Genomic DNA, 25,179 nt, shown 5'->3' with positions numbered 1-25,179 from the left:
GAGGGTGCAAGGCGAGCTTCGTTCCCAGGTGTCTTTCGGGGAATGTTCGCTCAACCAAAGAGTTGCCTAGGCTCAACAGCACGGATCACGGGGCTGCCCACTAATCCCCATTGGGACTCTCAACAACCAGAGCTCTCCGAAGCTTCGGCATACTGAAGAAAAGGAGACTGCTCAAGGCCAGCTCCTGAATTCGCGTTGAATCAACGTTATTCGAGTAGAATCGCCTTACAGATTATCTTTCCCTCTTGCCCTCCCGACCATGGACCAACTTCTGTCTCATCTCCCACCGTTCGACGGCCTCCTCCCCAAGTGGCTTGTCCTGGTATGCGACGTCGACATCTCGAGTTGTCACAAGCAAAGCTAACAATGCACAGGTGTCTGTCATCTCCGCCGCAAACAGCGTTCAAGCCTACTTCTCCGAGGCCTATACTGCACAGCTCTACAATGGCCGCCTAGCCGACGGTCGCCCGCACACGAACGCCCACTCCTCTCGACTGTTCGGTACCTGGACCTTCCTCTCCGCCATTGTCCGATTCACCGCCGCCTACAACATTACCACGCCCGCGGTATATGACCTTGCGGCATGCACTTTTGGCCTTGCTTTGTTGCACTTTGTTGGAGAGTGGCTGGGATTCGGCAGCGCACAGCTCAAGGGCCGGTTTGTTAGCCCGCTGATTGTCGCGTCGGCCAGTCTGACTTGGATGTTGACGCAAAGGTATGCGTATCTTGGGTTGTAAATCTAGGTAAACTAGGTAAACACGGAACAAAGTACGATATTAATTACATGGTACGGAATATATAGTTATATCATAATATACCGATTTAAAAGGCAGCATCCTCTACAAAAACCCAAGGTAATTCTCTTCTCCAAACAGTCGGACAAGCCGGCCATATTGATGAAAAGAAGTCGCGTCTATCGGAGGTAGTGTAAGCCCGATGACACTGTGTAGCAAGACATGCGCAAGCACAGAGGTCCCGCCACTAGGACCAAAAATAAGATTAATCAATGTTGTGTTCCTTAGAACACTTTCAGAGATTAAACTGAAAAGAACAGATACTACACTTGATCTAAGCCAAAAGGCAAAGAGAGCTGGAAAAGAAAAGAAGAAAACGAGTAAATTGGCGGCGGGGACGGAGCCTTTTATAGCTGAGAACACGCCCGCCGCCACTAGTGTCGATTACGCGAGGAGCTATCCTAGATATGGAAATAAAGTTGCCTGAGGGACAAGGTGTCGAGTTCCCATTCAGTGAAACACTCCAGCTGCATCACCAGCTGCATCTTGTCAAGATATTTCACAATACTGTACAAGACAAAGGTCTATTTGGTACTTTGGACTGTCGTGAATCATTACCTCGGGCTGTGTCCGATCTCAGCCTCCCAGGCCTTGAGTCTGGAGTCAACGGTTTCCCCCGCAATAATTCCTCTGTTCGGCAATCCACACGATCTCCAACTTCTTCAGCTTTTGGTCATGGGCTCAACTTTGGCTTGGGCCTTGATCGGTTTCGATGATGCGCCCCCACGCTATATTTACCCCCACGCAGAGTCATGGCTGTCATAACCTTGCTCCCAGGAGCTTTGAGCATCCACTCAGGCGATAACCCCGATGTCTTTGCGCTCTCAAGCTGGTAGAAGAGGGTCTTTGACTTTGAGGATTCTTGGAGCAACTACGTCTATCGAATCATCTCTCCCAGAATACGACTCCATCTCTCGCTCGTCGGAAAACGGGTTGGTGATGGCCGAATCCTCGGTTCTGATAGCCTTCTCGTCTCCACTCCCCCCAGCTTGTGCATTCCCCAGCTTTCGCTCTCCAGATTCCCAGCCATCGGCCATACCCCGAGGGGTCGGCCCATTGTTACACTCATCATCCTCGGAAAAGACCCGCGGTCCCTTTCTGCCCGTTGGCCGCATTATGGATATATGAAGCTGTTCCCCTGCCCTATGCCATTTTACCAAACGTGCTCCTTTATTCCACCGATCCCGCCGTCGTCTTAACTCCGCATCTCAAGATGGTTGGCTGGTACGCTTTAGGAGTCGCGCTCTTTGCTGCGATAGGAACTTTTCTCTTTGTAAGGCGTTCTAAGTGCAACTCTGGAAACCAAGCCTACTGACTCTGGGTATTAGGGGTTTGATACGGGAATTGCCACCACAAGTAAGTTGTCGGCTGATGATCCATCTAAAATACTCAAACTCATGCCTCGCGCAGCAATCGCCCATGAAAGCTGGATTGAGTACATGGGCCACCCCTCAGAGGGACTGACGGGCGCGGTGCGTATGATTCAACTGGCTAACCGAACTTGGGCTGACCACAAGCAGGTCGTCGCCGTTTATATCGCCGGCGAAGCAGTCGGCGCCCTCTTCCAAACCGCGGTCGCTGATAAATTAGGGCGTCTGCGTTTCATGGAACTGATGTGTATAATCGTCACAATTGGAACTACAATTCAGACAGCCTCAGTCAACATCGGGATGTTTCTCGCTGGGCGTGCTTTGGCCGGAATTGCCGTTGGGTAAGTCGACCCCATGAATGGAAAGAGAGCAACCACCGCTGACATGTTGGTGGCCCGTTTTTCACAGCGGCATGGTTGGCACGGTTCCCATTTATCTCAGCGAGATCTCGGACCCTCGGTATCGCGGTCTCATCGGAGGAATCTCAGGTTGCGGTATCGCTTTTGGAACCATGGCTTCAAATTGGGTTGGATATGCTTGTAGCTTCGCTCCATATGGAGCTGTACAATGGCGCCTGCCCCTTGCCATCCAGATACCCTGGGGCATCATCATGTTCACCGGCTTGGTTACCTTTATGCCAAATTCACCGCGTTACCTGGTCCGAAACGGAAAGGTGGAGGCTGCGCGCAATGAGTTCAGCCGAATCCGCCGTGATCTCAACTCGCATGAGCTGCGCCAGGAATTTTCCCAGATGCTGGCACAGATCGAGTATGAGAAGGAGCGCGAGATCACCTCTTACAAGGAGATCTTCAGGCTTTTCAGGCACCGTGCTTTGGTGTGAGTATATTTGGAACCCGTGCCTGAGTGTTTTCGTCGACAATTATCTGACAATACTAGATCGATTGCTGTTCAGACTATGACCAGTCTTACTGGTGTCAACGTGATTCAGGTGCGTCCCACAGTTCCTCTTGTCAAATGCGCTGTACTAACTAATTATTAGTATTATCAAAGTAGGTAAACCCCGACCCAATTATCCCAGCTGATATTAATCCTTTCAAAGCTATCCTATACAAGTCTCTCGGTATCGAACCCCACACCATTCTCGCCCTAGCAGCAGTCTACGGCACCGTGGCCTTTCTCACCAATGCCCTCACTACAAAATACCTAACCGATCAATGGGGTCGCCGAAAGTAAGCTTCTCCCCTATCAAAAGAAGTATTTAATAAATAAAAAAAAAACCATACTGACAAAAAGCTAGGATGATCCTTACTGGTCTAGGAGGAATCATCATCGTCGAGATTTATGCTGCTGTTATGCAGCGAGAATTCCAGAACACGGATAATCGTATCGGCAAAGGGTTCGCTATTCTTGGAATCTATCTTTTCGTGGTGATTTACTGTATGTCACCAATCACCCATCCACCCACTCAAACAAGTAATACTTAAAGTCCGCAAAAAACAACTAACCTTTATCCTCCAGACGGTATGCTTAACAGCACAACATGGCTCTATGGCGCTGAAGTCCTTCCCATCGGGCTCCGAAGCAAGATCATGGGATTGGCCGCTGCATCCCACTTTATTGTTAATGTTGCCAGTATGTCTTGCCTCCTCCTTTCCCTAAACCTGATAAAACTCGGTCTCTAACCATAACATCTAAAAAATGAACAGTCACCGAAGCCGGTCCTAGCGCATTCGCCAATATCCACGAGAACTACTACTACGTGTTTGTCGCGTGTACGCTATTCTTCCTCGTCGTGGCTTATTTCTATTTCCCGTGAGTTATCCACTCCGACTCCGTAATGTGGTGCTTCAGGGAAAAGGCTAATCGCATATTATGTTCAGTGAGACTAAAATGAAGACCCTTGAGGAAATTGCCGCCTCGTTTGGTGATAGGGTTATCGATGCCGACGAGGTAGATCCCGATGTCAAGCCCGCGGCGCAGGTTGTTCATCAGGAGTAGAAATGTTGGTTGGGGGCTACCTACATACATAGGCTTTTATGTACCGGCAATGGACACATGTTGGATGCATATTAAAGTAATTTATCTATGAATGGATAATAGTCGTGATGACCGGATAACAAAGTTAATTATAATGGTATTGATTACTACAATGATAATCTCTGTATAGTTTCAAGGATATAATGACCTTATCTAAGACGAAGATTCCTAGGATAGCAAGCTGACCATGGTCCAAAACCGCACGAAGCCGGTAATGCTCTCCTCTAGTAACCCAGTGCTGGTTTGACAGCTAAGGGGAAACTCCGAACATAACTGTCTCTTAGTGCCTGTGTTCTTTAATCTATCCCCAGGCGAAAATAGGGTTATAGCGGGTATACAGTTCCTTTGAATATCGAGACAGAACTTGGCCCGTTCGACTATCAAAACCAGGCTGGCTTTTGGAGCTCAGGTCCTTACTGTGGGCTTTGTAGCAAATAACGAGAGTGGACGAAGCCGGTAAGAGGATTAGCCATTCCAAGGAAAGCCTTCGTAGTGGCCTTGATCGGAGACTGGAGCTCCCTAGTTAAGGATCGCCCGTCGGTGGTCTTCCAGAAGATATTGTTCGCGGCTTTAACTTGCGAAGAGATTGTGGACGTATCCGGGTCCGGGCCACCGATAGAGCGTTAATCTGGGATTAGGGTTGTCAACGGCAGAAGGTCTGTATGTCGCAGCTGTTTATTCTGAAATCCGGCTTATATAGTTCCCTTCCGGTTCTATGAGCCGACAAGGTATAATGCAGCAGTTCCGAGATATGAGCCCGGTTTACTCTTTGACATAATGGACAGTCCTAGAGCTTCATCGACCAGCAACTGGGGCAGATGTGGGAGATAGCAAGAGAGAGAGACAATCCCATCCGTCAAATGATACTGAGGACGGCGCCAACCAGTTTTCCGGATTAAGTCGCGTGAGTAGAGATTCTGTAAAGTAATCCGCAGGCGAATGAGAGCAACTTGTTGTCGGTGTTTGGGGCGTGAGCATGCCGGCGCTTGAGTCTATGGGCGTTAAGACTCGAGGTTGGTGATCTCGTCGAGGCTGAACGGATTTAGAGCAAGCGGTGTCACTAACAAAATTTATGTTAGGTAATTCGTGATTGTGAAAGGTGGGGACGAAGCTTACATTAGCTGACGCAGAACAGGAACGGCCTTGCTGCAAAAGTTGCTGCGGGTGGAAATAGATGTAAAGACGTCGAGAGACTTCCGTAGAAGCTCCTTAATCTCAGTGCTCTCGTACTGGTCATCAGAGTATATTAACATTGCGCAGAGGGTCACCGCGGCATGGAATGCGTGGAAGCTGCCCAAGGTGCTGCTGTACCACGTGTACGAAGCAAAACCTGGTGAGTTGTGGAGGGTCTGATGAATGGCGAGAGAGGTCTTTGCAGAAGCAATGCACTTTGCACGTGCGATGCATGTCTCAGCAGTGATGTCACCCTGTAGATATCGGCATAAGGCCGGGCGGAAAAGGAGGAGGATTAGTTGATGAATATAGCTGTAGAGGATGTTCAAATTGGCGAGATGGTGGACCGGAAGAGGTTCGGAGTCTGGCTCCAGCTGGTATCGCCTCTCGCATATCTCGTGCACGCTGAGGATCTCAATTTCGAGTTGTGCAACAGGACTTCTCGGCGGGAAGGTGAAGAGGGCCTCCGTTATCAGAGATGAGATGCTATGGAGCTTGTGCTGCAGGAGGAGATAGGTCATTTGGGTTGGACTCGGGGCTGGTTCTGAGACAGTGCCAGTGAGGAGGTCCACATCATTCACGTCTAAAGGAAGCTGCACCCCTCGGAAGCTAGGTCCTGGATTCAAATTACCATATGTGATACTCTGGCTGGTATACAACATTGTTAACCCTGCCCAGGCCCGCCGGCGTTCTTCGCGTTCTATTGGGCCAAGAGTAAATCGATCGGGGTCAATATGGCATCCCATTGAAGTTGCAACGTGATGAGTAAAGCCCAAGAGCGTCCAGGTCGGTAGGCCATGGTGGATGCGAGCGTAACTGATCAGAATAAGTGATTGGAGAGAATTGATAGAATGACGAGAAAGAACACCGTCTGCTGACAGACACCTCAAAGCAGCGGAGCGGTAGCGTGAGGAAAGAACACTCATATTGCGAGTAACAGTTCTCTGACGGCCGAGGTCAGAAAGTATAGGGTCATCGTCATGGAGGGCAGTGACAGCAATAGCAAGGATGATAAATAAGAGAGAAATCCACGCGGTTGTGACACTGTTTGGATCATGGCAGAACTGCTGGTACTCGGCTTCAAATGTTAGGTCGTGAAGGATATGGAACAACTATAGTAGTAGTGTTAGGCTTCAGAACCGGTGTTGAATATGACAGCTGGACAACATACAGGAGAAAAGACTCGGAAGTAGACATCCTTGAGTTTATCGCAATACCGGCTCGGTGGAAGTATAGCCAACAGCTCCCCCCGGGATGCTGCACTCCCCGTGGAGGGAAAGTGCACGTCATCATCATCAAAAGGTACCTCTGAGTTTATATCAGGGAGAGAATCGCCGGAAGATGCTCTCCATTGGGAAGTCAATGGTAAATAGCGCACGTGTCCCGATGCAAATGTCTGCAAAGTGCCCACACAGCTTAACAGAGGGCTTCTTGGATACTCTGCAGGCACCCCACCGATCGCGCTATCTAGATCAGAGAAGCTCCCCGTCAAACTAGGCGATACGAGTGGTGAATGAGGGTCGCATAACTGTGAACTGGTTTGTTTCTGGAGTAAATCCTCCAAATGGCGGATGCGTGCAAGCAATTTGGTCTGTACGGCGGAGTCCGTGCCCAATGTATTCTCTGAAGACAGTCGTGGTTGGCCCAGGTATACGCAGTCCTGCGCACCTAGGCCTCGTCGGACACATGTTTGGCAAGGCCGTCCATCTCGGGAGCAGCGGATTTTTCTTGTTCGACATGCTTGACAACTGATAGGAAGCCGCTTGCCACCTGGACGAGAAGATGCGGTCATCCTAATGATCAAAGTCGATGGCAGGGCTAAGATCAAAAAGACGGTTGTGTATAGGAAACGAGAGAAGGATAAACGAAAATATCTTAGGAAGGAGAGATGTGGCAACTATGCATGTGATATAACGGCTCAGACACTTCGATCAAAGGATGAAAAGGGTATGCAGGCACTTTCAGATCCCAGCTATGGTTTGTGTCTATAAAAAGAAAGATCTGAGAAGCAATTCAGGAGGGAATAACGTTCTTATAACCTTGAGCAATCGGGAAATGTTACTGTGAGGGCCACTCCCACTGAAGTATTACCGATACGGCGTAGTCAAGAAATTGCTGGGGTAGCCAGTGGGCAAAACTGAACGACATGATTGGGCTCTTTTCCACTCTGGTCTGTCTGGTTGAGCATTCCAATTGCCAAAGCTCTGCTGCCCTTCCCCGAAGATTTACATGAAAGTTAGCGGAGGAATAGAACGATGATCTACACGTCTTTCCTGCATGACGGTCCCATCTAATGTCACTTCATTAGTCAAGGGCAGAACATCCACTCGGCTTCCCACGTTGCCTGCCACTCCACCACGCGATGGACGGGACCGGGTTCGACAGCCTACAGGGGACTATTTGTCGGTGGCTCTGGTGGGTGGCCAATGGGGTGTGAGGTTCCTGGCTGCTGGGTCCAAAGGGCGGAGTGCTTCATGTAGATAGACTTTGAGGCTTCATCGCGTGGACGGCACACCAATGACTTTGGTGGTCGATCTTAAAACTTACAGCCGAAGACGGAACCGAAAATCTAATGATCTCTCCTTGCAAATACGTAGTAAATGCGTACAAAAATGAAAATTGGCATTGCTGGTTGAATCAGTGACATCCTGCGAATCGCCCGTCCTTGAATCATTTGGATGGAATGTCGGGGTCATTGCGAGTTTCAACAGGCGTCGAAGGCTTGTTCAGTGTTCCGACAATCTTCCGACAATCGCCACTCATTCTTTAATTAGAGTTCAAAAAGTCTTGGAAGTCATGCAGTTCGAGGTTGTACATTATTAATTCGACACTGATCGAGAAGCCCACGACGTAAAACCTACTCCGCAAAGGCCTCACGAGGTTGATGGGTCAAAGAGCATATCACCATACTCCGCTGACAGCCTGACACTGTCGGACTTGCTATGGGAGATCGCTGTTAGTTAGCTTGACTAGATGAGATCGTGTCCTCTTGGGCAGCTGTGGGGCTAGTCGTCGACTCCAGAAATGAGACTTTCAGAAAAGGAAGGCAATCGGCAAAGCCACTATGGACGAGTAAGACATTCAAGTTAAGGCAACCTCCTTTGGAAAGTTGGTGGGGTTGACCATTGCGACTGATGGGAGACCCTGAATCAATAGTTGCATGTCAGGCGGCAGCGTCAACAAAAGTACCAACATTCCACTAAGTCAAGGTTTGACAAGAGATTCTCGAAAGACCATCGAAGCGAATTGAAGGAGACTCCGCTGATCCGACGCATGCAAGCGAAGCCACTGGGCCAGCGCGTGCTGGAGCCTCGCGCACGGGAATGCAGCACAAAGTACTTCTGCAGGTTCCCCATAAATCGTCATATTGATTGGCATGATGCAGTTGGGCTATCGGATTTAGAGTTGGACCAAGGATGCAAGATTTGAAATGATGAAGAAATTATCGATGCACTTTCGAGCGGAAATGATGGGAAGGGAAGCAAGCTAACGGGAGAAGAGGCCTGAGCACCAAGGTTCCAGTGACTCGGGAAGAAACGCCCATACTTCACCGCGTCTTGTCTTCATTTTGCCTGCGAATTCCATCTGTATCATGATAAGAGACAGCGGTGGCCAAAACTCGACCCAACCGCAGAGTATCCGTGGTTGGGGCCGGATAGAGCGTTGCCCACCCATGGAACAGGCCGTGTTGGTCCACTGGTTACTTGCCCTATTCCACTCCAAAACAAAACAATAACAATCAGCGAAAACTAGACCAGGCAGTAGGAGCATCAACAAGGCCTGTTTATTCACCGCAAAGCCTAATTTTGCCCAAGAGAGTCTTCTGATGGGCGGGCGTCGGGCACCATGTCAGCCTCATTCTTTGTTCGTCTCCGTTTCCATCGAAATCGAGGAAACGTGAAAGGAGCGTAGGAAGAATAGTTATAAGATGGGAACCTCGTCTTCGAGGGCTCGAGATGATGATGTTTGCAAAACAACCCTGCAGAAACGAGAGCTCGCCGCCGCCACTCGAGTAGCTGAGATTTGTTGATTGAGTTCAGGTGAGTTGCCATCACGAGATCTTCACGTGCGTTCTTCCATCTCATCGTCTCCTTCTGCTTCAATCATCACCACTGCACCATCCAGCACTTATCTTCTTATTCACCGTCTCATCAACTTCGATATTTGCTTGTTCTATCCAGTCAGGCCTTGGTCAGCCTCATCCTGTGCCGTGATCTACGAGTATTTCCTTGATTATACCTGTCGCGTCATAGGACGAGCACCAGGCCTCCACTAGCTCGTCTTTTGCCCCTCCTCCCCCTCAGCCCCAGCCTCAGTCCCAGCGCTGATATCATCCTTTCGTCTTCTCTTGAATAAACTCGATCCTTCAATTCTCAGCTGGCTTTCTTTCATTCCATACCCTTCTCCATTTGTTCTATCCCGTTTCAAGCCTCTGCCTTGCGCCCGATTGCCTGTATTGCTACTTTCTATTGGTCTTCTCTTCTTGCGTCTTCAGTCCATCACCATTGACTCAGCCTTGTTACCCCACCCCCCCTGATAACCGCACGTTCCGGTTTTTTTGCCGCCTTCCCCTCGCTTTATTACAATTCTCACATCCCGCCACCCCTCAGTTCCAACTTTCTTCCACTCTCTTCTTTCAAACAGCCCCTCATGTCTTCTTACCTATACAGAGACCGCGAGGACGACTGGGACGAGCCTCGTTCTGCTGTCTCCGTTAAGCGCTACGTCATACCTCCAGAGGATCGTCGAGACCGCGATCGAGACCGTGATCGAGATTATCTCTTTCGGGAAGATTCAGGCCCCAGCGAGCGAGAATTGGTCATTCGTCGCAGAACAGACCGCGAAGATCCCGTCATGATTCAACGCTACGAGCGAGATGCGGACTACGACCGCTCCGAAAGAGATTACTATGAACGTGAGTATACGGTGTCTTAGTCCTAAACCCATCATTATTTGTAAAGACCAGTCGGTAACCGCTCAAAACAGCTCGGTATATGCACCCGCGCGAATCTGACTACGACATCGTGCACCGATCAGAGGTAGACCGAGAGCCAGCCTACTACTACCATCGTCGTGTCCGAGAATACGACAACGACGGCCGTCGGCTCCGTCGTGAGCTAAGCCCTAGTGACTCTGTTTCACAGGCTACTCGCCGGCGCGACGACCAAGACTACAGTAGCGATGACAGCATGGTCTACATTCGCAAAGAAACTAAAGAATACGACGACCATCATAATCGTCACCTAGCCTCGGGTGCTCTTGTGGGTGTTGGTGCGGCAGAATTTCTCCGAAACCGTCGGAAGAAGGACGGGGACGACGTCTCGAATGGCGTCGGCCGTGTCGGCCGCGATGTAGGCGCCGGTGCCTTGGGTGTCGCCGCGGTTGAGGCTGCCTCGCGGGCAAGAAAATATTACCGTAGCAAAAGCCGCCACCGCTCCCATTCTTTCGATGATGATCGGAGTTCTCGTCACAGTCATCATCACCGCCACTACAGTCACAGCAATTCCCGCCATGGGCGCAGCCGAAGTCGATCTCACTCGCGCTCTCGCGCCAGGACTTTTGCAGAACTTGGTTTGGGAGCCGCCGCTATTGCCGGTGCTGTCGCGCTAGCTCGCAAGAAATCAGACAGCGGCCGGAAGTCAGACAGTGGCCGACGCAGCCGTTCACGCCATCGTCGAGGTGTTAGTTCCTCTCGATCAGTTAAATCTCCCGACGATGAGAAGCGCAGCCAGTCGCAGCGCCGCAAGCACATGGCAGAGGCTGGCTTGGCAGGTGCCGCTGTAGCCGGCCTTGTCGAGAGAGCTCGCAGCCACTCTCGGAGGCGGCCTCGCTCTCGGTCAAAGAGCAAGGTCAGGCAGGCTATTCCCGTTGTTGCAGCCGGACTAGGCTCTGCCGTGGCTGCAAACGTTTGGGACAAGAGGAAGGATAAACAAGCCGAAGAAGAGCCACGCCGTAAAGACCGCCGGCGTTCAAGATCGAGAGGCCGACCATCATCGGAGATATATCCCGACCCGAACCGTGACTCTGCTGGCTTGATAGAATACGGTGACCATCCAGTACACGGAAGCATCCCAGCTGCAAACTACTACGGCCGCCCTCCTAGCTCTCAGGGGTACCGTTCAGACCGTGGCCGTACTCCGAGCCGCAGCCGCAGCCGCGCCCGATTCAGCAGCAGCTCCCCCAACTCGAGCGAGGAGGACCGCCGAAGGCGCAGTAGTCGTCATAAGCATCGCAACCGTTCTCGCGACTTGGCGGGGGCCGCATTGGCTGCCACAGGCGTTGGCTATGCGGCTCATAAATATTCCCAGCATCGAGATCGCCAGAGGGAGGACAAAGACGGAAGTAAGTGGCCTACCAATTTCATGTCAACCTTATCTGTAATTTATGCATAGCTAACCTGGGCAAATCAGGGTATGACAGCGATGTACCACCAAGTCCCTATGAGGACCCCTATAGCCCTGGGCCTTACCCGCCGTCTCCTGCTCCCAACGCATCCTTCGATGGCAGGCCCAATAACTACTACCCCCCACCTCCGGGTCCGGGTCCAGCGCCCATGGGGCCAGGCCCTGCACCTTACAACCCGGCTGATTATCCGCCTCCGCCCAACGCTGCGCCTCCTCCCCAACAGTACAATTATCCTCCGCCTCCCGGGCCAGATGCATACGCTCCCAGACCCAGGAGGGCAGATGAGAATGTGAGTGCTGCACGGAACTTTTCCCCTCCAATCACACAATATCAACCTTATCATGGTGTGTTGCGTCAGTCACGCCTATAGTCGAGAGCCACGCTGACCCTTTAGATTCAGGTTTAGAGAACCCAGATCGGGTAGAAACGCCTCGTCGACGCCGTCGACGCACGCGTGCTGGGAGTGAACCACCACAGTCCAAATCCGTTGCCTTCGACGATTACCCACAGCGCAATCAAAATACGGGTGGATATGAAACGGATGATAGTGATAGTACTGTTGATGCAATGGATTCAGGCCGTCGCCGCCGCCGCCGCCGTCACCCTCGTCGCCATTCCGACCGACGCCATCGTTCTTCGTCTGACCAGACTCGTTCGAGGCGTAACCCTGGAAACGATAATAGTGCTGCACAATCAAACGGTCTTGAATCTGACTCTGATGCTACCATCGACCTGCCTGATCGGTTTGACCGCCAGGGTCGTCTTCTTCCCCAGCCGGACGATGACCCGCTAGCTGACCGAGTCGAAAACTTGCTAAAACGATTTAACCGAACATTTGCCTAATGATTCTATCCATGTTATTTCTCTTGGGTGGTATTTTGCCTTTATGTTATGACAGTTTATGATTATGATATTTCATGTTTTCCTCTGAAGATACTTATATGATATGGTATGATCATGACTCACGGCCTCACATATGATGTATATGATCATCAGTCTACGATAACACCCTAGCTTATGCTCAATGAAATTTATGCTTGCTTTTACTTGAAATGAACATGCCCACCGATTTTGAGTACTTGCGGTCGTACGTCTTGAACTAATCAGGCCAAGCCCCCAATAACTCAACCTTCTACTCTGCTTGAAAGACCTAGCCTTAGACCCATAGTCTAGCTCACTGGAACACAATGCATGTTTATATATATATTAAATCATCGTATAGTATTCGCTCGTGTCGCGTCGTGTCAACTAAAACTTTGATATATAGATGCATATATATCTCCCCCTATGGGCCCACATAAATAACCTTAACTTCCTACCAAACGATAGCCATGTGCAGTCGCCAAATACAAATATGCATAAAGGTAAAGGGAATCCAATGTAAGGGCTAGCAAATAGTCCCCACCTGGTTTTTTTTTTTAAAAAAAAAAAAAAAATATGTACTGAGAGCGCCGCGCTGAGGCGTTCGATACCCGCCCTTGAAGTGAATATCCGTTGATTTTTAGGCTCAACGAACTGTGCTTTTGTTGTCGCTAACGAAGAGAAGGTGGGCTAACGTAACATTCGATTGGGGAATGGAAATACAGATGGATTGGGTGCGTTGAAGGGAGATGGCACCGAGCGAAACAGATAGGTGGAGGGGAGGTAATATATATCAAGAAAAATATAGTAAATAAAGAATATGTATGTGGCGTGCAGGAGAGATTGGGTCCACTGAAAGCGACACCTGTATATTTACATAACCAATATCTAGTAAAGTAGTAAGGATAGATGCAGTTTGAAAAAGGAGTCGAGCGCCAGTGATGGCTTAGTGTATGCGATTGGGTATATCATAAGCCACAACAAAAGAAAGATGATATATGTCATACAATCATAATGGGCTAACATTAATAATTAAAATGAAAAGGGCCGATCAGGCCACAAAAGCTCGTCTGGTCATCGTGATCAGTGATCGTATGGCCTTGAGGGTCTCGCCCTCGGGAACGGCCACGCTAGAAGGGGTTCGACGGTGAAGTTTAGGCATAGAAATGCTGACAGTATCGTTTTTCTCAGGAGTATGCTTAGGGTCACCGTTGTCGTCATCACTATCGGGAGTCACCTTGATGCTGGAGCTGATAGATGATGAATGGAAGCGAGAGCTGAGGGGGAGTTGATACTGGATAACTCCTGCAACAATCAGCTCGAATGGGTGCTGTAACACGCGTTCCCATCGCTCGGTGCCGCCCTTTTCCGTCGTATTTCCGGGCCGCGCGAGGCGGATCTGGCCTTTCGAAGTAGAGTATTCATGATTCCACGGTGACGCCTCAAACGTCAAAGTAGAGTCGAGACGGAAAACGCGACCAATGAGCATAGTTTGTTGGTCGCCAGCCGGGTCATCCGGGATTGGATCAGTACCCTTATCCACACCACCCCGAGGAAATGTCAACGGGTCTAACGAGCTGTCATGTTTGCAATCGACTCCGCCGGCGCAACGAGCGGCACGTGCGACATCAGCACGCTTTCGGCGTCCCGCTCGTTCGAATCTTGCAACGTCGGATTCATAATCGCGCCAAAACCTCTCAGTTCCAACATATCGACTTTTGGCAAAAATGTTCACATCAATGTCGTCAACAACAACGGGGAACAGGTTAGGGTTGACGGCCTGCACATTGAGATCTAGCATAAGTTCCTGCTCCGAAGCAAGCACGTTCTGGATTTCCAGGACTCGGACATCCACAAGGGGTTTAGTAATGGCGACAATGAACGAGGTGCCTCCTCCGACTAAGAAGAAAAACAGGAGGGTAATCAACACGCACGTTCCGTATTGAGATAGACAGCTGCGATTCCGTTGTTGCATGTATTCCATTTGTCGTAGACTTGCGCTATTAGGGCGCCTTCCACCACGGCTGCGCGTCTGGCGCGGCGACCCTACAAGAGGTGTCCTTTCATCATCCGCACCTTCGGCATCGAAATCATAGCCGTATACTTCGCCCGCTTTTTTATAACTATTGATGGTACGATAATTTTGAGGGTTCCGATATCCCGGCTGTCTGGACTGTCGAAAGCCGCTTCCGATAAAGTGACGTGGAGACTTGGGCCCTTGACCTTGACCTTGAGCCTGAGGGAATGGCGAGTCATTATCAAATAAAGAGGGATACATGTTTTGTCGTCCATGGCGGCCGACATGGTGGCGAGGAGTATGGCTACCGTTGCCATCAATCCTGGGGTGTGAACGGGGAATTTCGTCGGCGTCTCCGTCCACGCTGCCCGCATAAGTGTTATTCGTAAATTTCATGCTGCGTTTTCCCGTAACGCTTTGATTCCCTTCTCGCATTGCAGCACGACTACGGCCGCCCAGCTGATCCACTTGGCTCACCATAGACGTTGCACTTGGGGTACGGGAATGATATCTGCTCTGTCGAGCTGGGTATTGATCTGGGGGGTTGGACTCGTAAACAAAAGTCTCGTCCGAATCTGAAACGTCTGCTTCATCAACGGCACTGGCAACTTTGGCTTCGAATATATCGGCCTTCGAAGAAGCAGCGCCACTGGCGAGGGGAGCCGGTTTGCGAGATCTTCTCTTTTCCTTCTTTGGACGGATGGTCTCGGTGCTGGGCTTCATCCGCAATGTCCCGGGGTCTGCCCTACCTGGGCCACCCCGTTCGCCAGTTCCGACACCCAAGCCAACCTGGGGAATGGAGCTAACAGTTTCAGTTTCGACGATCATATTCCGGACAGAGCCATCGGTGGGTTTTGCGCGAGAGGTACCGCTTAGCGAGGTAGTAGAACGTTTGGGGATAATGGTGTTAGGTCCCTTTGTAGCGAGTGACGAACGCCGGCGATTTTCTTCCATCTGCTCCGAGCTTCTATTACCACCACTGTCGCTCCCACTTTCAGTGTTAAGCCTCGAGGTATTTGGGGTCCCATCTTCTTCGATCTTCTCTAACTTGGCATCTTCCTGAGGGGGTTGGAGAAGTATAGTATCGGTCGTTGACGGGGTGGAGTGGTCGCTAGCCTCCTGGACAGTCTCAAGGGCAGATCCAGATCCATTGACGCTTCTATTCACGGGGCGCGGCGCGCTCCTATCTGACTTGGAAGTATACTCGTCATTCGGACCTGGAGACCGCTTGCTAGAGGTATTGGGTAGATGAGGTTCTTGCTCCGACCGCCGATTTCCGGCCCACAACGGCATATTGGATTTTTCCGGGCTAGGTACATCGGAGGACGGTTCGACATTTGGGGGAGGGCTGAGGACAAGTGGTTTGTTGATCTGGTGAGAGGGCTTGCCCGGGCCAGGGCTCGGACTCGCTGTAGCTGATCTGTTTGGACTGCGATCAAGATTCCGTTTCCGAGACCGAGAGGATACACGAGACGTTGATGTAGAGGTTGAATTGCGATGACGCTGGGGGGAAGGAGACGGCTCACGCGAGGATATGGCGGAGTTCGTGGTCGAAGGAGGACCCGAGACACCCTGTGTAGGATTCGAAGGTTTGGGCAACTGCGAAACGAAGGGTGCGTGTGATTGGGATTTGACGGTCGAACGTGGCACTTCCGTCATGTCGTTCTCACTGGCGGATCTTCGGGTAAGAGATGTAGACTCATCATCTTGGGCAGCTTTGGGCCCACCACCTGGACCGTCAGGGTAGGGCGACCTCTCGGATTCCACAGCCATGGTCTCTGTCGAGTCAGATTATTGCTGACAAGCGCATGAGAAGTCAGGGGAATCCGAGAGGAAATTAGACTGCAGGAGCAAAAAGTAAGGGTAAAAAAAAGGTAGTCAGATAATCAGAGAAGGGCAAAAAAAAACAAAAATAAAGGCGGGAAGGGGCGGGAAAGTGGCTCGGAGGGCGACGATAGGACAGGAAAAAGAGTACAATGAAAAATGAAAAGCGAAAATAACCAGAAAATTGCCCCAGCAATTGTTCCAGCCTTGAAATCAGCCAACGAGCAAAAAGACCGACGCGTTGGATGACAAGAATGACTTGATGTCTCACAGAGCACGTTACATGGGGGAGGGATTTGGCAGGCGAATCGTCAACGGCCACATGCTGATGGGAAATACCGAAAGACCAAAGGGGCAAATCACGGCCCTTCAAAAGGGAGGAGCCAGAACAAATCAATCAATAGTGGAATGGGAGTTCTCAAGAGCTGAGGTTATGGAAGGCAGACCGAGCCCACAGGTGCAGACCACGATGCAAATGCAGTAATGCGCATCACTTGATCAGAAGACGGTGAAGTAGTGGTGAGGTGGTGGAATGTCTAGAACAAGCTCCGGCCCCGTTAGCTCACGGCAACCACTCGTCGATCCGAGGGAAACGTCGGGCGAGGGGGAAGGATCCGACCGGACACTACAGAAGGCGAGAAGAGTTGGTGGTCTCCAACAACACGTATTCGTAAGTTCTTAACCGGCGCCGTTGTCTGTTGGGGATGGAGACCGGTCCATCAAGAAGCCTTCAGGCTCGAGCGCTCAGGGGAGGGGAAAGAGAGGTCCAATGAAGCGAGCCCACGTCAAGCAAACAAGAGCCACAGGCAAGGTCGCAAGAGTCTAGCGTGGATAAGCCGAGAGAAGAATCCGGGGAGGAGGATGCAGGCGGTTTTGCGGTGGGGAGAGCGCAGTCGGTTGGCGGTGCACAACCGTTTTGGCGTTGACCGCTGTAAGCCCAGTCAGCTCGCCAGGGATGTTGATGGACGAAGACGAGATGCAGAAAAGAGCCAGGGTTGATGCAGACTGTCAAGAAGTAGGAAAACAAAAAGATGCGGCGACAAGAAGGAGATCAAGATGAAACGAAGCTCTGATTCTCGATCCTCCGGTGTTGCTTCCGGTCGGTGACGATACCGGGATGTGACGGGGTTGGAGGAAAATTACCCTTTAATTTGGGCCTTGAGGCAAGTAATATTTGTCACAATCTCAGACACACAGCCATCATGATGACTTCATCACACCCAACCAAAGGTTACTCAGCAACTCACAACCAGGCAAAACTTCGGCCCCAAAAAAGATGATCCTAGCTTATAATAATATGACAGAGGCTTGAAATCTCTCATCGATTCAAACTCGGCTCTTTCATTATTGGCTCTTACTCTATGTACAAGACCAGTGTATCTACCCAAACATGAGACTAACCCAGAGTCAACCAACACCAGCCGCCTCTAACCAGTAGCAGCGCTTTATATACAGACCCTCATGGGACAACAATAAACAAGGGAAAAGATATAATTAGAATAATTCGTCTCGAAGGACGGCCACAAACAAGTGATTAAACGATATTGTACACCCGTTTCGCAATCAGGAATGAGGCGAAGGCGAAAAGAACCAGGCCAGCGGTGACTGGAACGAGCAAAGTTAGCTATGTATTCCAAATTCTGCGAGGTGAAGGTAGAGTGTTTCGTACTCGAATAAAACCAAGTTAAGCTATCGACTTCTTGTCCTGGTACCTTGACGTTCATCCCCCACATACCACAGATGATATTGAGGGGTAGAACGATAGTTCCAAGGACGGTCAGCTTTCCCAATACATCTGCAGTCTGCTCCTGCCGCTCGTTCATGTGAATGTTGATTTGCGCTAGGTAGTTGCTATGTGCGCGTGACAAAAGTCTACAAAAGATGCGTTAGTCCAAGTTTTAGGCAAGGGGCTTGAAAAACCATAGGGGCCTAAAACGTACGTCTCGTAATATGTCAAGCTGCTGGTCATCGTCATGATATGGTCTTGGATGTCACCCAAATACAGACCAATCTCCGATTTGGGCGCTACCTCCCAATGCTCGTTGCATCGTTTGGCAAAGCCCTTAACAACGTCTGCCTTGTTACTCAATAGTCGATACAACCCCATAACCTTCTTGCGGCACACACCCACACGCCGTAACATCTCACCAGGGCCTGGGACCTCATCTTTGTCTTGCTCGTCTTTCGGGCTCGAAGTTGCAGGGCCTTCAGCGGAATGCATTTTCATGATCATCTCATCAATGTCATCAACTTCATCCTCGATTGATTGAATCAGGGGACCAAATACGTCGGTGATGTCATCAATGAGAGCATATGATATCCAATCCGAGCTCAGGATCAAGTAGTCCATCAGTTGTCGGACGCGTCGACGTACATTTGCGGGGTGAGGCGTTTGCGAGAAGTGGAAAGACAGGATTCCCTCGCGGAAGACGACAACGTACATATTTACTGGCTCCAAGTAGTTTTCGCTGTTTGGGTCCTGCTCAAACGTGCGATAGTTTAAGAAGTAGTAGTTTCGGAATAGCTCGACCTTTTCGCGTGCTTCCTGCATCATGATGTCCTCCGCTGTTAGAGCGTGGATGCCGAACGCTTTGGATATCACCCGCATTTCTGCGTCAGTCGGACATAGGACATCGAGCCAAAAGGTGGGTCGAGGCCCGTACCGTTTAGGTTTCGGAGGAGTTTGGGCCTGATCTTTCGGCATGTCGCCCGACGCTCGTCCATCTGACACCGCTTCACTGATAAGCGACCCACGAAAGTGCGCTCTCTCCTCAGCTGGCGGATGCAAGTCATGATTGTTGGATGGTGTCACCGTTTGACTATGGTTCGCAGTACGGGAATTCGGCGTTAGGTGGTCGCTAGTCCGATGCTCCGAGTCTGATTCTTCCTCATCAGAGGAGTCCTCAAGTTCAGGTGGATCGGGGATAAAGAGTTCACGGAAGCTACTTCCTGTTTGAACCAGTTCCGGGATCGTTTGCGCATGGATAGTGCTTTGAAATTCCTCATTGAAGTACGTGAATCGATAAGGTACCTCATCCTCCTCACGCCGCCAACCTCGGAACTGGGGACGGAGACGACCCTCAATCAGCATAGGCTCGCTAATCTTTTTTGTTCGGAACACGCCTGTCCGCCCTTCCTTTTCCTCATGGGCCCAATCTTCCAAGACCGAAAGATCCGGCCATTCCTTTGCTCGTCGTCTGCGCCGCAGGTCTCCTCGTGATAGCGCTGGCGCGCATTCTTCCGCTGCCTCAGAGACATCCTCCTGTGGGAAGCAAACATCCTCTTCCGCTGGCACAGTCCGACGTCTCAATAGCCCTTCCTGAGGTGTACGGTGTGGTGACGCTGGAGCGGATCCCGGTAGGCTTTTAGATTGTTGGCCGGTTCCCTCCACATCGATCACCATATCGCGCGGCCGAGACTCATCACGTTCATTATCCATAAGTCTGCCAGCGCCAAAGTCAAACTCCGCGCCGGTCATAACTGCATCATTGTAGCCCATTTCCGGGCCCAGCTTAGGGGTCGAAGGCATGGACGGCGGATTGTTGATGTCATGGCCCGGAGCCTCACGAGGCGAGCATTGGGATGAGTCGGACCAAGTCGATCGGTGTCGCTGGCGGAATGTAAACGGACTGGGTACAGAATCTGCTCCATAACCTGGTGTCTTGGTACGGCTAGACGATGGTCTCATTAATGGTGTTCGATCGTCGACCTCTTCGTGGTCGCTATCCTCTGCATATGCGCTCTTCCCGCGAGGCTGGAAAGGGCGAGCATTCATATCGGTGTTTCGAAAAGAAGTCGGTATCGAGCCGGGACGGAAAGATTGAGTCAATCGACTATCTCTCCGCGGTCTCATCATCGGTTGATTTCTATATTACGACCAACCCCACTATGTTAGTTAAAGATGTCTTCTCAGGGAAATCCCCACAGCCATTTTGACAGGTACGTACCGGTGATCTAGCAAAGCCTCACTTTCTAAACTTGTACTGCTTGTATTCGCCCCGAGTCTATAGAAAGGGGGCGGGCTTTGAGTTTGAGTCTCATTTTCCGCCAGCGTGTCCATGGGCGCAGTTTCAGGGACAGTAGGTGGAGCGTTGGGCTGCGAGTCTTCAGGAGCAAGGAAAGATGGCCTGCGATTTCGATGCTTCCGATTGCGATTTCTCTTCCGCTTGGTTTTCTTGCTGCCAGATTCGGTATTCTGTTGCGTTTCCCCTAACGGTAGATTATCCAATCCCGATGTAGTGGAGGCTCTTGCAGGTGCGCCGGGGGAATGGCCCTCCCCTGAGGATGGCTTTCCCGCAAATGGCGAGCTGTGGTGTGACGTCGATTGCGGGCGAGGCATTGTGAGGCTTGACAGCTAAGCTCGGCCTCAATGGCCAATCGATTATCCAATTCTATTGGTTAGAAGGACCAGCTCGAACGCAGAGTGGCCAGCGATGCTGGTGGGTATACGGGGAGGATTAAAAAATTGCCAATTATGGGTCATGCAGTTAAGATGTGACTAGTAAGATTGGCTTGATCATTGTCAGGGACAGCTCAGCAAAGCCCCAGATGAGAAGCAGCAAAGGCCAAGGGTGCTGCGAGTCAAGCGTGGTGGGACACGGGGCACACAGAATGGCGGGTTTGAAGTCCGCTTCATGAAGAGATTTTATGGACTAAGGCTGAAGCAGCAGACGAATCAACTGGATTGGATAAGAGCACACGACGGGGCATTTAGCAAGGCCAGCTCCAAGTTTTCTCAACTCGAAAGTTGGAAGACCTGGCGTTGACGAGCTTGAATCCCAGTCATGTGATTGCGGTGGCCGATTGTCAGACGATGACGTCAGAGCACCCCTGTCAGCCTGACGGCCTGGTGGAGCAACCATTTTGTTTGACTCTGTATCCGTATCGTTTTGCGGTATCCCCGCGGACGCGTGAACAGGATGTCACATTAACAGGTGGACGATGGCGGCCAGTTTTTTTCTTGCCGAGCTGCTTACTCGAGTTCTTGACTAAAGGGGCGCGGCGTGTTACGGAGGTCCCTGGTTGGGATGATTATATTAAGAAAATTAAAGTATCTCAAGTGGATAGAACATCAAACCTTGGTTGCGACGCTATTGTTCCGACTCCATGAGCGGAAAGAATTAAGAATCGGCGTGCTCTTCGTAGATGGCCCAGTGTGTCCGTCGTCTGCATTAACTTTAGGTGCCAGACGCACTTTTGCCTTCCGCTTCTTGTACCACCACCAACATACGATAACTAACAATGTAAGAGGAATTGTAAACACTATCCAGAGCCACCATAATCCTGTGACATGGATATGCCAACTGTTTTCCGCCGCAACGAATATACCAGCATCTAAGATTGTCTGACCAGCGGTATCTAGTTAGCAGCAGCTCATGATGGATACAGAGATTCTGGCGAAACTCACTGCTATAAATGTCCCCGGGAGAAATGCCATAGTCATCGCAGCAATTGCATTCATGCTCGTGCTGTCTCGCTTCATGCTAGAAGCGATCTGTATATTACTGGCGGCATCCTGCTGTGTCACGAGGTTGTACACTAGGGCCATAGTGCTATCTTTGCGGTTCTTGTAGTTCAAAAACCATATTTTTTGCTTCTGCATGGATTCAATCACGTAAGTAATTGAATCCGCTGCTCGTTCGTGAATCTGTTTGGGGCTGGATATAGCCTTGTGTAAACGGTCATGGACGGTACGTATCGCTGTCGCGGTTATGATAGAAACATCTGCATTCCCAATGTGGGAGTCCGCGTTTTGGGATATTATTTGCAGCTGTTTTGTCAAATCACTCAGTTGGCGTCTGTCGCTATCTTCCAAGCCCGCTAGGTGGTCGTCGACTTTGTTAACCTGAGTCCACATGAAGCGTCGGAACTTTTGTGCATGAAATTTCGCAGCCTCGAAAGATAATGTCGAAAGTATCACGGCAATGTCAAAGGGGTCTCTGAGGAATATGCTAGCCCTTCGGCTAGCATTAGATGTTTCCACGGTGGTGTCTAGAATGTCGCATAAAACACGTATGCTAGAATCACCCTCCTTGTGGGAGATAATATATGTCGTGAGGTTCAAGACACTATTATAGCGCATGCACACCGAAAGAGGTGCACCTTGGAAGTGCAGGTTCCAACGTGGATGCTGACAGAAAAAGTCTGAGAGTATTCAGAGATAATTCTCGACATTAGCGAGGCCTGGTGAAGAGACGTACCACAGGCTAAAAAACCGCCATTTTCGTCCGTTTCCCATCGAGTTTGCGGGGCCCAGTAATCGGGCCGTCCCAGCATGTTCATGATGAATAACGGGTTGATGCTTAATGCCCGGAATAATTCATTTGTATTGGACTGGGTCATCGCGATTCGACTTCCAAACGATGTATTCTTTGCTGGTATGAGTGGGACAAAACTATTGCAATTAGTTTAGGGATGCGTAAACGAGAATAAGACATACAATGCAAGTAGTCTTCGTGGCCTTAGATCCGCTCGCTCATTCGGCGCAGGAGCTCGAGGGGTTGACACTTTCTTTGATAAATTGTAAATTCATTGAGCTCAGTGCACAGCTGCGAATATTTCTTACCTGCAAAAGATCCGAGAACGACTCAGTATCCAGAAGACGCCATACTTGATGCTATATATTAATGGCGTGAACAATGACAGGACAAGGGCCTAGCATACTTGATTTATTCCCATCCGAGTCAAAACACTTAATAAACGAAATGTCAGAGAAGTTTCTCTTGTTTGAAAAGTGCTTATGATGCTGTGCAGCGGAGAAGACATCTTGAAGTGACTCAAGGCTATCGATCGGATAGTCATCGCGGTCCAGGGCGAGGTCGAAATCTAAATCGTTCGAATTCAGATCACCAGCCTGAGCATGGCGATTAACATCTTTCATCTCCAGCGAGTTCTGCCGCGGTAGCACTTTGGCATGATTGAAAGAAGCCTCAAGGCGGGAAAACTGAAGGGTGTCCTGTTCAGTCATTTTGGGTTGGGGAAGTTTCATGGACCGGAGTTGCTTCCTGATAGTTGAAAGTATGCGCAAATGGACATATTGCAGGATATTTATGCTGGTATAGAGGTGCCGTATTAGAGAGTGCAAATATCCTGCATCTCTATCAGCCTCGAGCCTGAAGACTCAGGAGTGAAGTGACTCTCCTGGTCACACCGACAGCCAGGGCAATGAACGAACTTTTCTTTTCTTGCAAAAGCAATAAAGGCAGCCAATCATAGGCTTCAGCTTCAAGCCCCATGTCAAGGCTGGGACTCCAACAAAAAAAAGAGGATTTGATACCTGGTCATGGCCACAAATGGGGCAAACGTGCCGAGACACTACCTCTTGACAGCCGCGGGACGAATACGAGGACTCACATCTTGTTGGCTGGAAGTGAATCAGGGGCCCTTGGAGGTCACTTTTGACGGGTCCCCTGGAAAAAAATACAGGTGAGGATTGCTCTTGTTCAATCCTCGATTTATCAATCCATCAGTGGATGGTGTTTCCGCCTGGGTCACAATGATGTATAGATGACTGGCATGGCGGACCAATCGAGAACAAAGCCTGGAGTATCAATATCAGATTTCTCTTCTGGCCACCTGCAAATCATCGGTGCACGCTTCTCGCAAAGACTCAAGGCTGCTGGTGTTTACTTCGTATGGATGTTTGGTTGAAACCAAAGCCTTAGGCACCAACAATGTCCAATGCCGCCAAGTTTCTCCGTTCCGGACATCAATAATGTCACCATCCACGATACGAGATGACCAGCTTCACCCCCTCCATTTGAGATTTGGCTCTTGTAGAAGAGCATAGCAATTGAGAATGGCTCCTGTGATAGATTATGGCACGATATTGTCAAAATTCGATGACCTCGTTGCGAGGAAGGTCATATACTACGGTCAGCGCGCATCAACCCAATTCGTCGACGATGGGTTTACGGTGAGGATCGCGCCAGGGAAGGCAATTTTCTGAATGCTGATCGAATGCAGGTCGAATTCCACATTAGCACTTCGTTGTCCAAAAAGCCACAGAATGGCGATCCTGTGAGCGGCCATAACAGCCCAAATTCCAAAAAGCCAGAGTGCTTCGGTCCAGGCAGTGATATCGGGAACGACGATCCCGGCATGCTTCTTGCGACAGTCCATGGAACCCATCTGCTTGTAGTCAACAAGTTCTGCATGTTCCGGCCGCAGCTTCTGCTATTAACAAGCGACTCGTACCGGCGGCAGCGTGAGCCGCTTGGTTTAGATGATTTCGCCGCCGCCTGTACGGTGTTGAACTCCCTGGAAAGACCGCAGTTTGTCATCTACAACTGCGGGCCAACTGGTGGTGCTAGCAGGCAGCATAAGCACCTGCAGGTACTGACGCGTCCGCCTCGGTTATTCCCAGATAATCCGAGTGAGGCCAAATCTGTGCCGTACCAGTATTTCCTGCAGTATCTTCACAATGTTGATATTGAAACGCCAGAGGGCCAGAAACAGGTTTTCGATATATATAGCAACTTGCTAGCAGAAGCCAGGAAGTCTTTGGGAGATAATGTTGAAGATGACGGGGCCTACATTCCCCATAATGTTGCCTTGGTTAAGGAGTGGATCGTCGTGATCCCCAGACGTAATATTGATTTCCAGGGCATCACTGCGAATACTGCGGGAATGTTGGGTTCTATGTGGTTGACAAGCGAAGAACAAATGAATGAGTGGAAACAGGTCGGGCCAAAAAAGGTTCTTGCTGGACTGGGTGTGCCAGCTTGAAAATCCACAC

At 50.3% G+C, this 25,179-nt stretch overlaps 8 protein-coding genes across 8 annotated transcripts; 4 read left to right on the top strand and 4 right to left on the bottom strand.

Annotated features, from left to right (window-relative positions):
* Positions 1–259: 259 nt before the first annotated feature.
* On the top strand, positions 260–737 carry ASPVEDRAFT_131187 (Erg28 family protein; the record flags this gene model as incomplete). Its single annotated transcript, XM_040806792.1, has 2 exons — positions 260–322; positions 375–737. 2 exons carry the CDS (start codon positions 260–262, stop codon positions 735–737), a joined length of 426 nt encoding a protein of 141 aa, XP_040666828.1.
* A 1,270-nt stretch (positions 738–2,007) lies between these two features.
* Positions 2,008–4,123, top strand: hxt8 (putative MFS monosaccharide transporter (Hxt8); the record flags this gene model as incomplete). The annotated part of the gene is made up of 12 exons (XM_040817224.1): positions 2,008–2,067; positions 2,123–2,150; positions 2,205–2,266; positions 2,315–2,505; positions 2,573–3,001; positions 3,062–3,113; positions 3,165–3,174; positions 3,225–3,354; positions 3,423–3,562; positions 3,644–3,757; positions 3,832–3,937; positions 4,006–4,123. 12 exons carry the CDS (start codon positions 2,008–2,010, stop codon positions 4,121–4,123), a joined length of 1,440 nt encoding a protein of 479 aa, XP_040666827.1.
* A 1,151-nt stretch (positions 4,124–5,274) lies between these two features.
* Positions 5,275–7,127, bottom strand: ASPVEDRAFT_131022 (Zn(II)2Cys6 transcription factor; the record flags this gene model as incomplete). Its single annotated transcript, XM_040806778.1, has 2 exons — positions 5,275–6,402; positions 6,507–7,127. The coding sequence occupies 2 exons, from the start codon at positions 7,125–7,127 to the stop codon at positions 5,275–5,277; spliced, it is 1,749 nt and encodes a 582-aa protein (XP_040666826.1).
* A 2,858-nt stretch (positions 7,128–9,985) lies between these two features.
* ASPVEDRAFT_52096 (DUF3824 domain-containing protein) lies at positions 9,986–12,583 on the top strand (the record flags this gene model as incomplete). The annotated part of the gene is made up of 5 exons (XM_040814576.1): positions 9,986–10,250; positions 10,322–10,930; positions 11,036–11,677; positions 11,746–12,084; positions 12,165–12,583. 5 exons carry the CDS (start codon positions 9,986–9,988, stop codon positions 12,581–12,583), a joined length of 2,274 nt encoding a protein of 757 aa, XP_040666825.1.
* Positions 12,584–13,652: 1,069 nt separating this feature from the next.
* On the bottom strand, positions 13,653–16,391 carry ASPVEDRAFT_130457 (putative phospholipid metabolism enzyme regulator; the record flags this gene model as incomplete). The annotated part of the gene is made up of 1 exon (XM_040806726.1): positions 13,653–16,391. The coding sequence occupies one exon, from the start codon at positions 16,389–16,391 to the stop codon at positions 13,653–13,655; it is 2,739 nt and encodes a 912-aa protein (XP_040666824.1).
* A 1,273-nt stretch (positions 16,392–17,664) lies between these two features.
* ASPVEDRAFT_613924 (magnesium transporter CorA family protein) lies at positions 17,665–20,399 on the bottom strand. Its single transcript, XM_040815570.1, has 2 exons — positions 18,383–20,399; positions 17,665–18,314 (listed from the first exon to the last, which is right to left on the bottom strand). Exons 1-2 carry the CDS (start codon positions 20,296–20,298, stop codon positions 17,888–17,890), a joined length of 2,343 nt encoding a protein of 780 aa, XP_040666823.1. The 5' UTR covers positions 20,299–20,399; the 3' UTR covers positions 17,665–17,887.
* A 1,114-nt stretch (positions 20,400–21,513) lies between these two features.
* On the bottom strand, positions 21,514–23,409 carry ASPVEDRAFT_129744 (uncharacterized protein; the record flags this gene model as incomplete). The annotated part of the gene is made up of 5 exons (XM_040806661.1): positions 21,514–21,786; positions 21,850–22,586; positions 22,643–22,743; positions 23,030–23,051; positions 23,106–23,409. 5 exons carry the CDS (start codon positions 23,407–23,409, stop codon positions 21,514–21,516), a joined length of 1,437 nt encoding a protein of 478 aa, XP_040666822.1.
* An 831-nt stretch (positions 23,410–24,240) lies between these two features.
* Positions 24,241–25,169, top strand: ASPVEDRAFT_131115 (putative phosphorylase; the record flags this gene model as incomplete). Its single annotated transcript, XM_040806785.1, has 2 exons — positions 24,241–24,357; positions 24,408–25,169. The coding sequence occupies 2 exons, from the start codon at positions 24,241–24,243 to the stop codon at positions 25,167–25,169; spliced, it is 879 nt and encodes a 292-aa protein (XP_040666821.1).
* Between the last annotated feature and the right edge of the window lie 10 nt (positions 25,170–25,179).

This window comes from Aspergillus versicolor (assembly GCF_001890125.1).
Source record: "Aspergillus versicolor CBS 583.65 unplaced genomic scaffold ASPVEscaffold_4, whole genome shotgun sequence".
Classification (NCBI taxonomy): domain Eukaryota; kingdom Fungi; phylum Ascomycota; class Eurotiomycetes; order Eurotiales; family Aspergillaceae; genus Aspergillus; species Aspergillus versicolor.
This window is presented reverse-complemented; position numbering and strand designations above follow the sequence as displayed.

Bases quoted from the DNA above. Each gene is read 5' to 3' on its own strand.
- ASPVEDRAFT_613924 (XM_040815570.1), bottom strand. From the start codon at position 20,298: ATGATGAGACCGCGGAGAGATAGTCGATTGACTCAATCTTTCCGTCCC. The intron at 18,315-18,382 runs GTACGTTTTAGG...CATCTTTTGTAG, and splicing joins AGCTTGACATATTACGAGAC to ACTTTTGTCACGCGCACATA.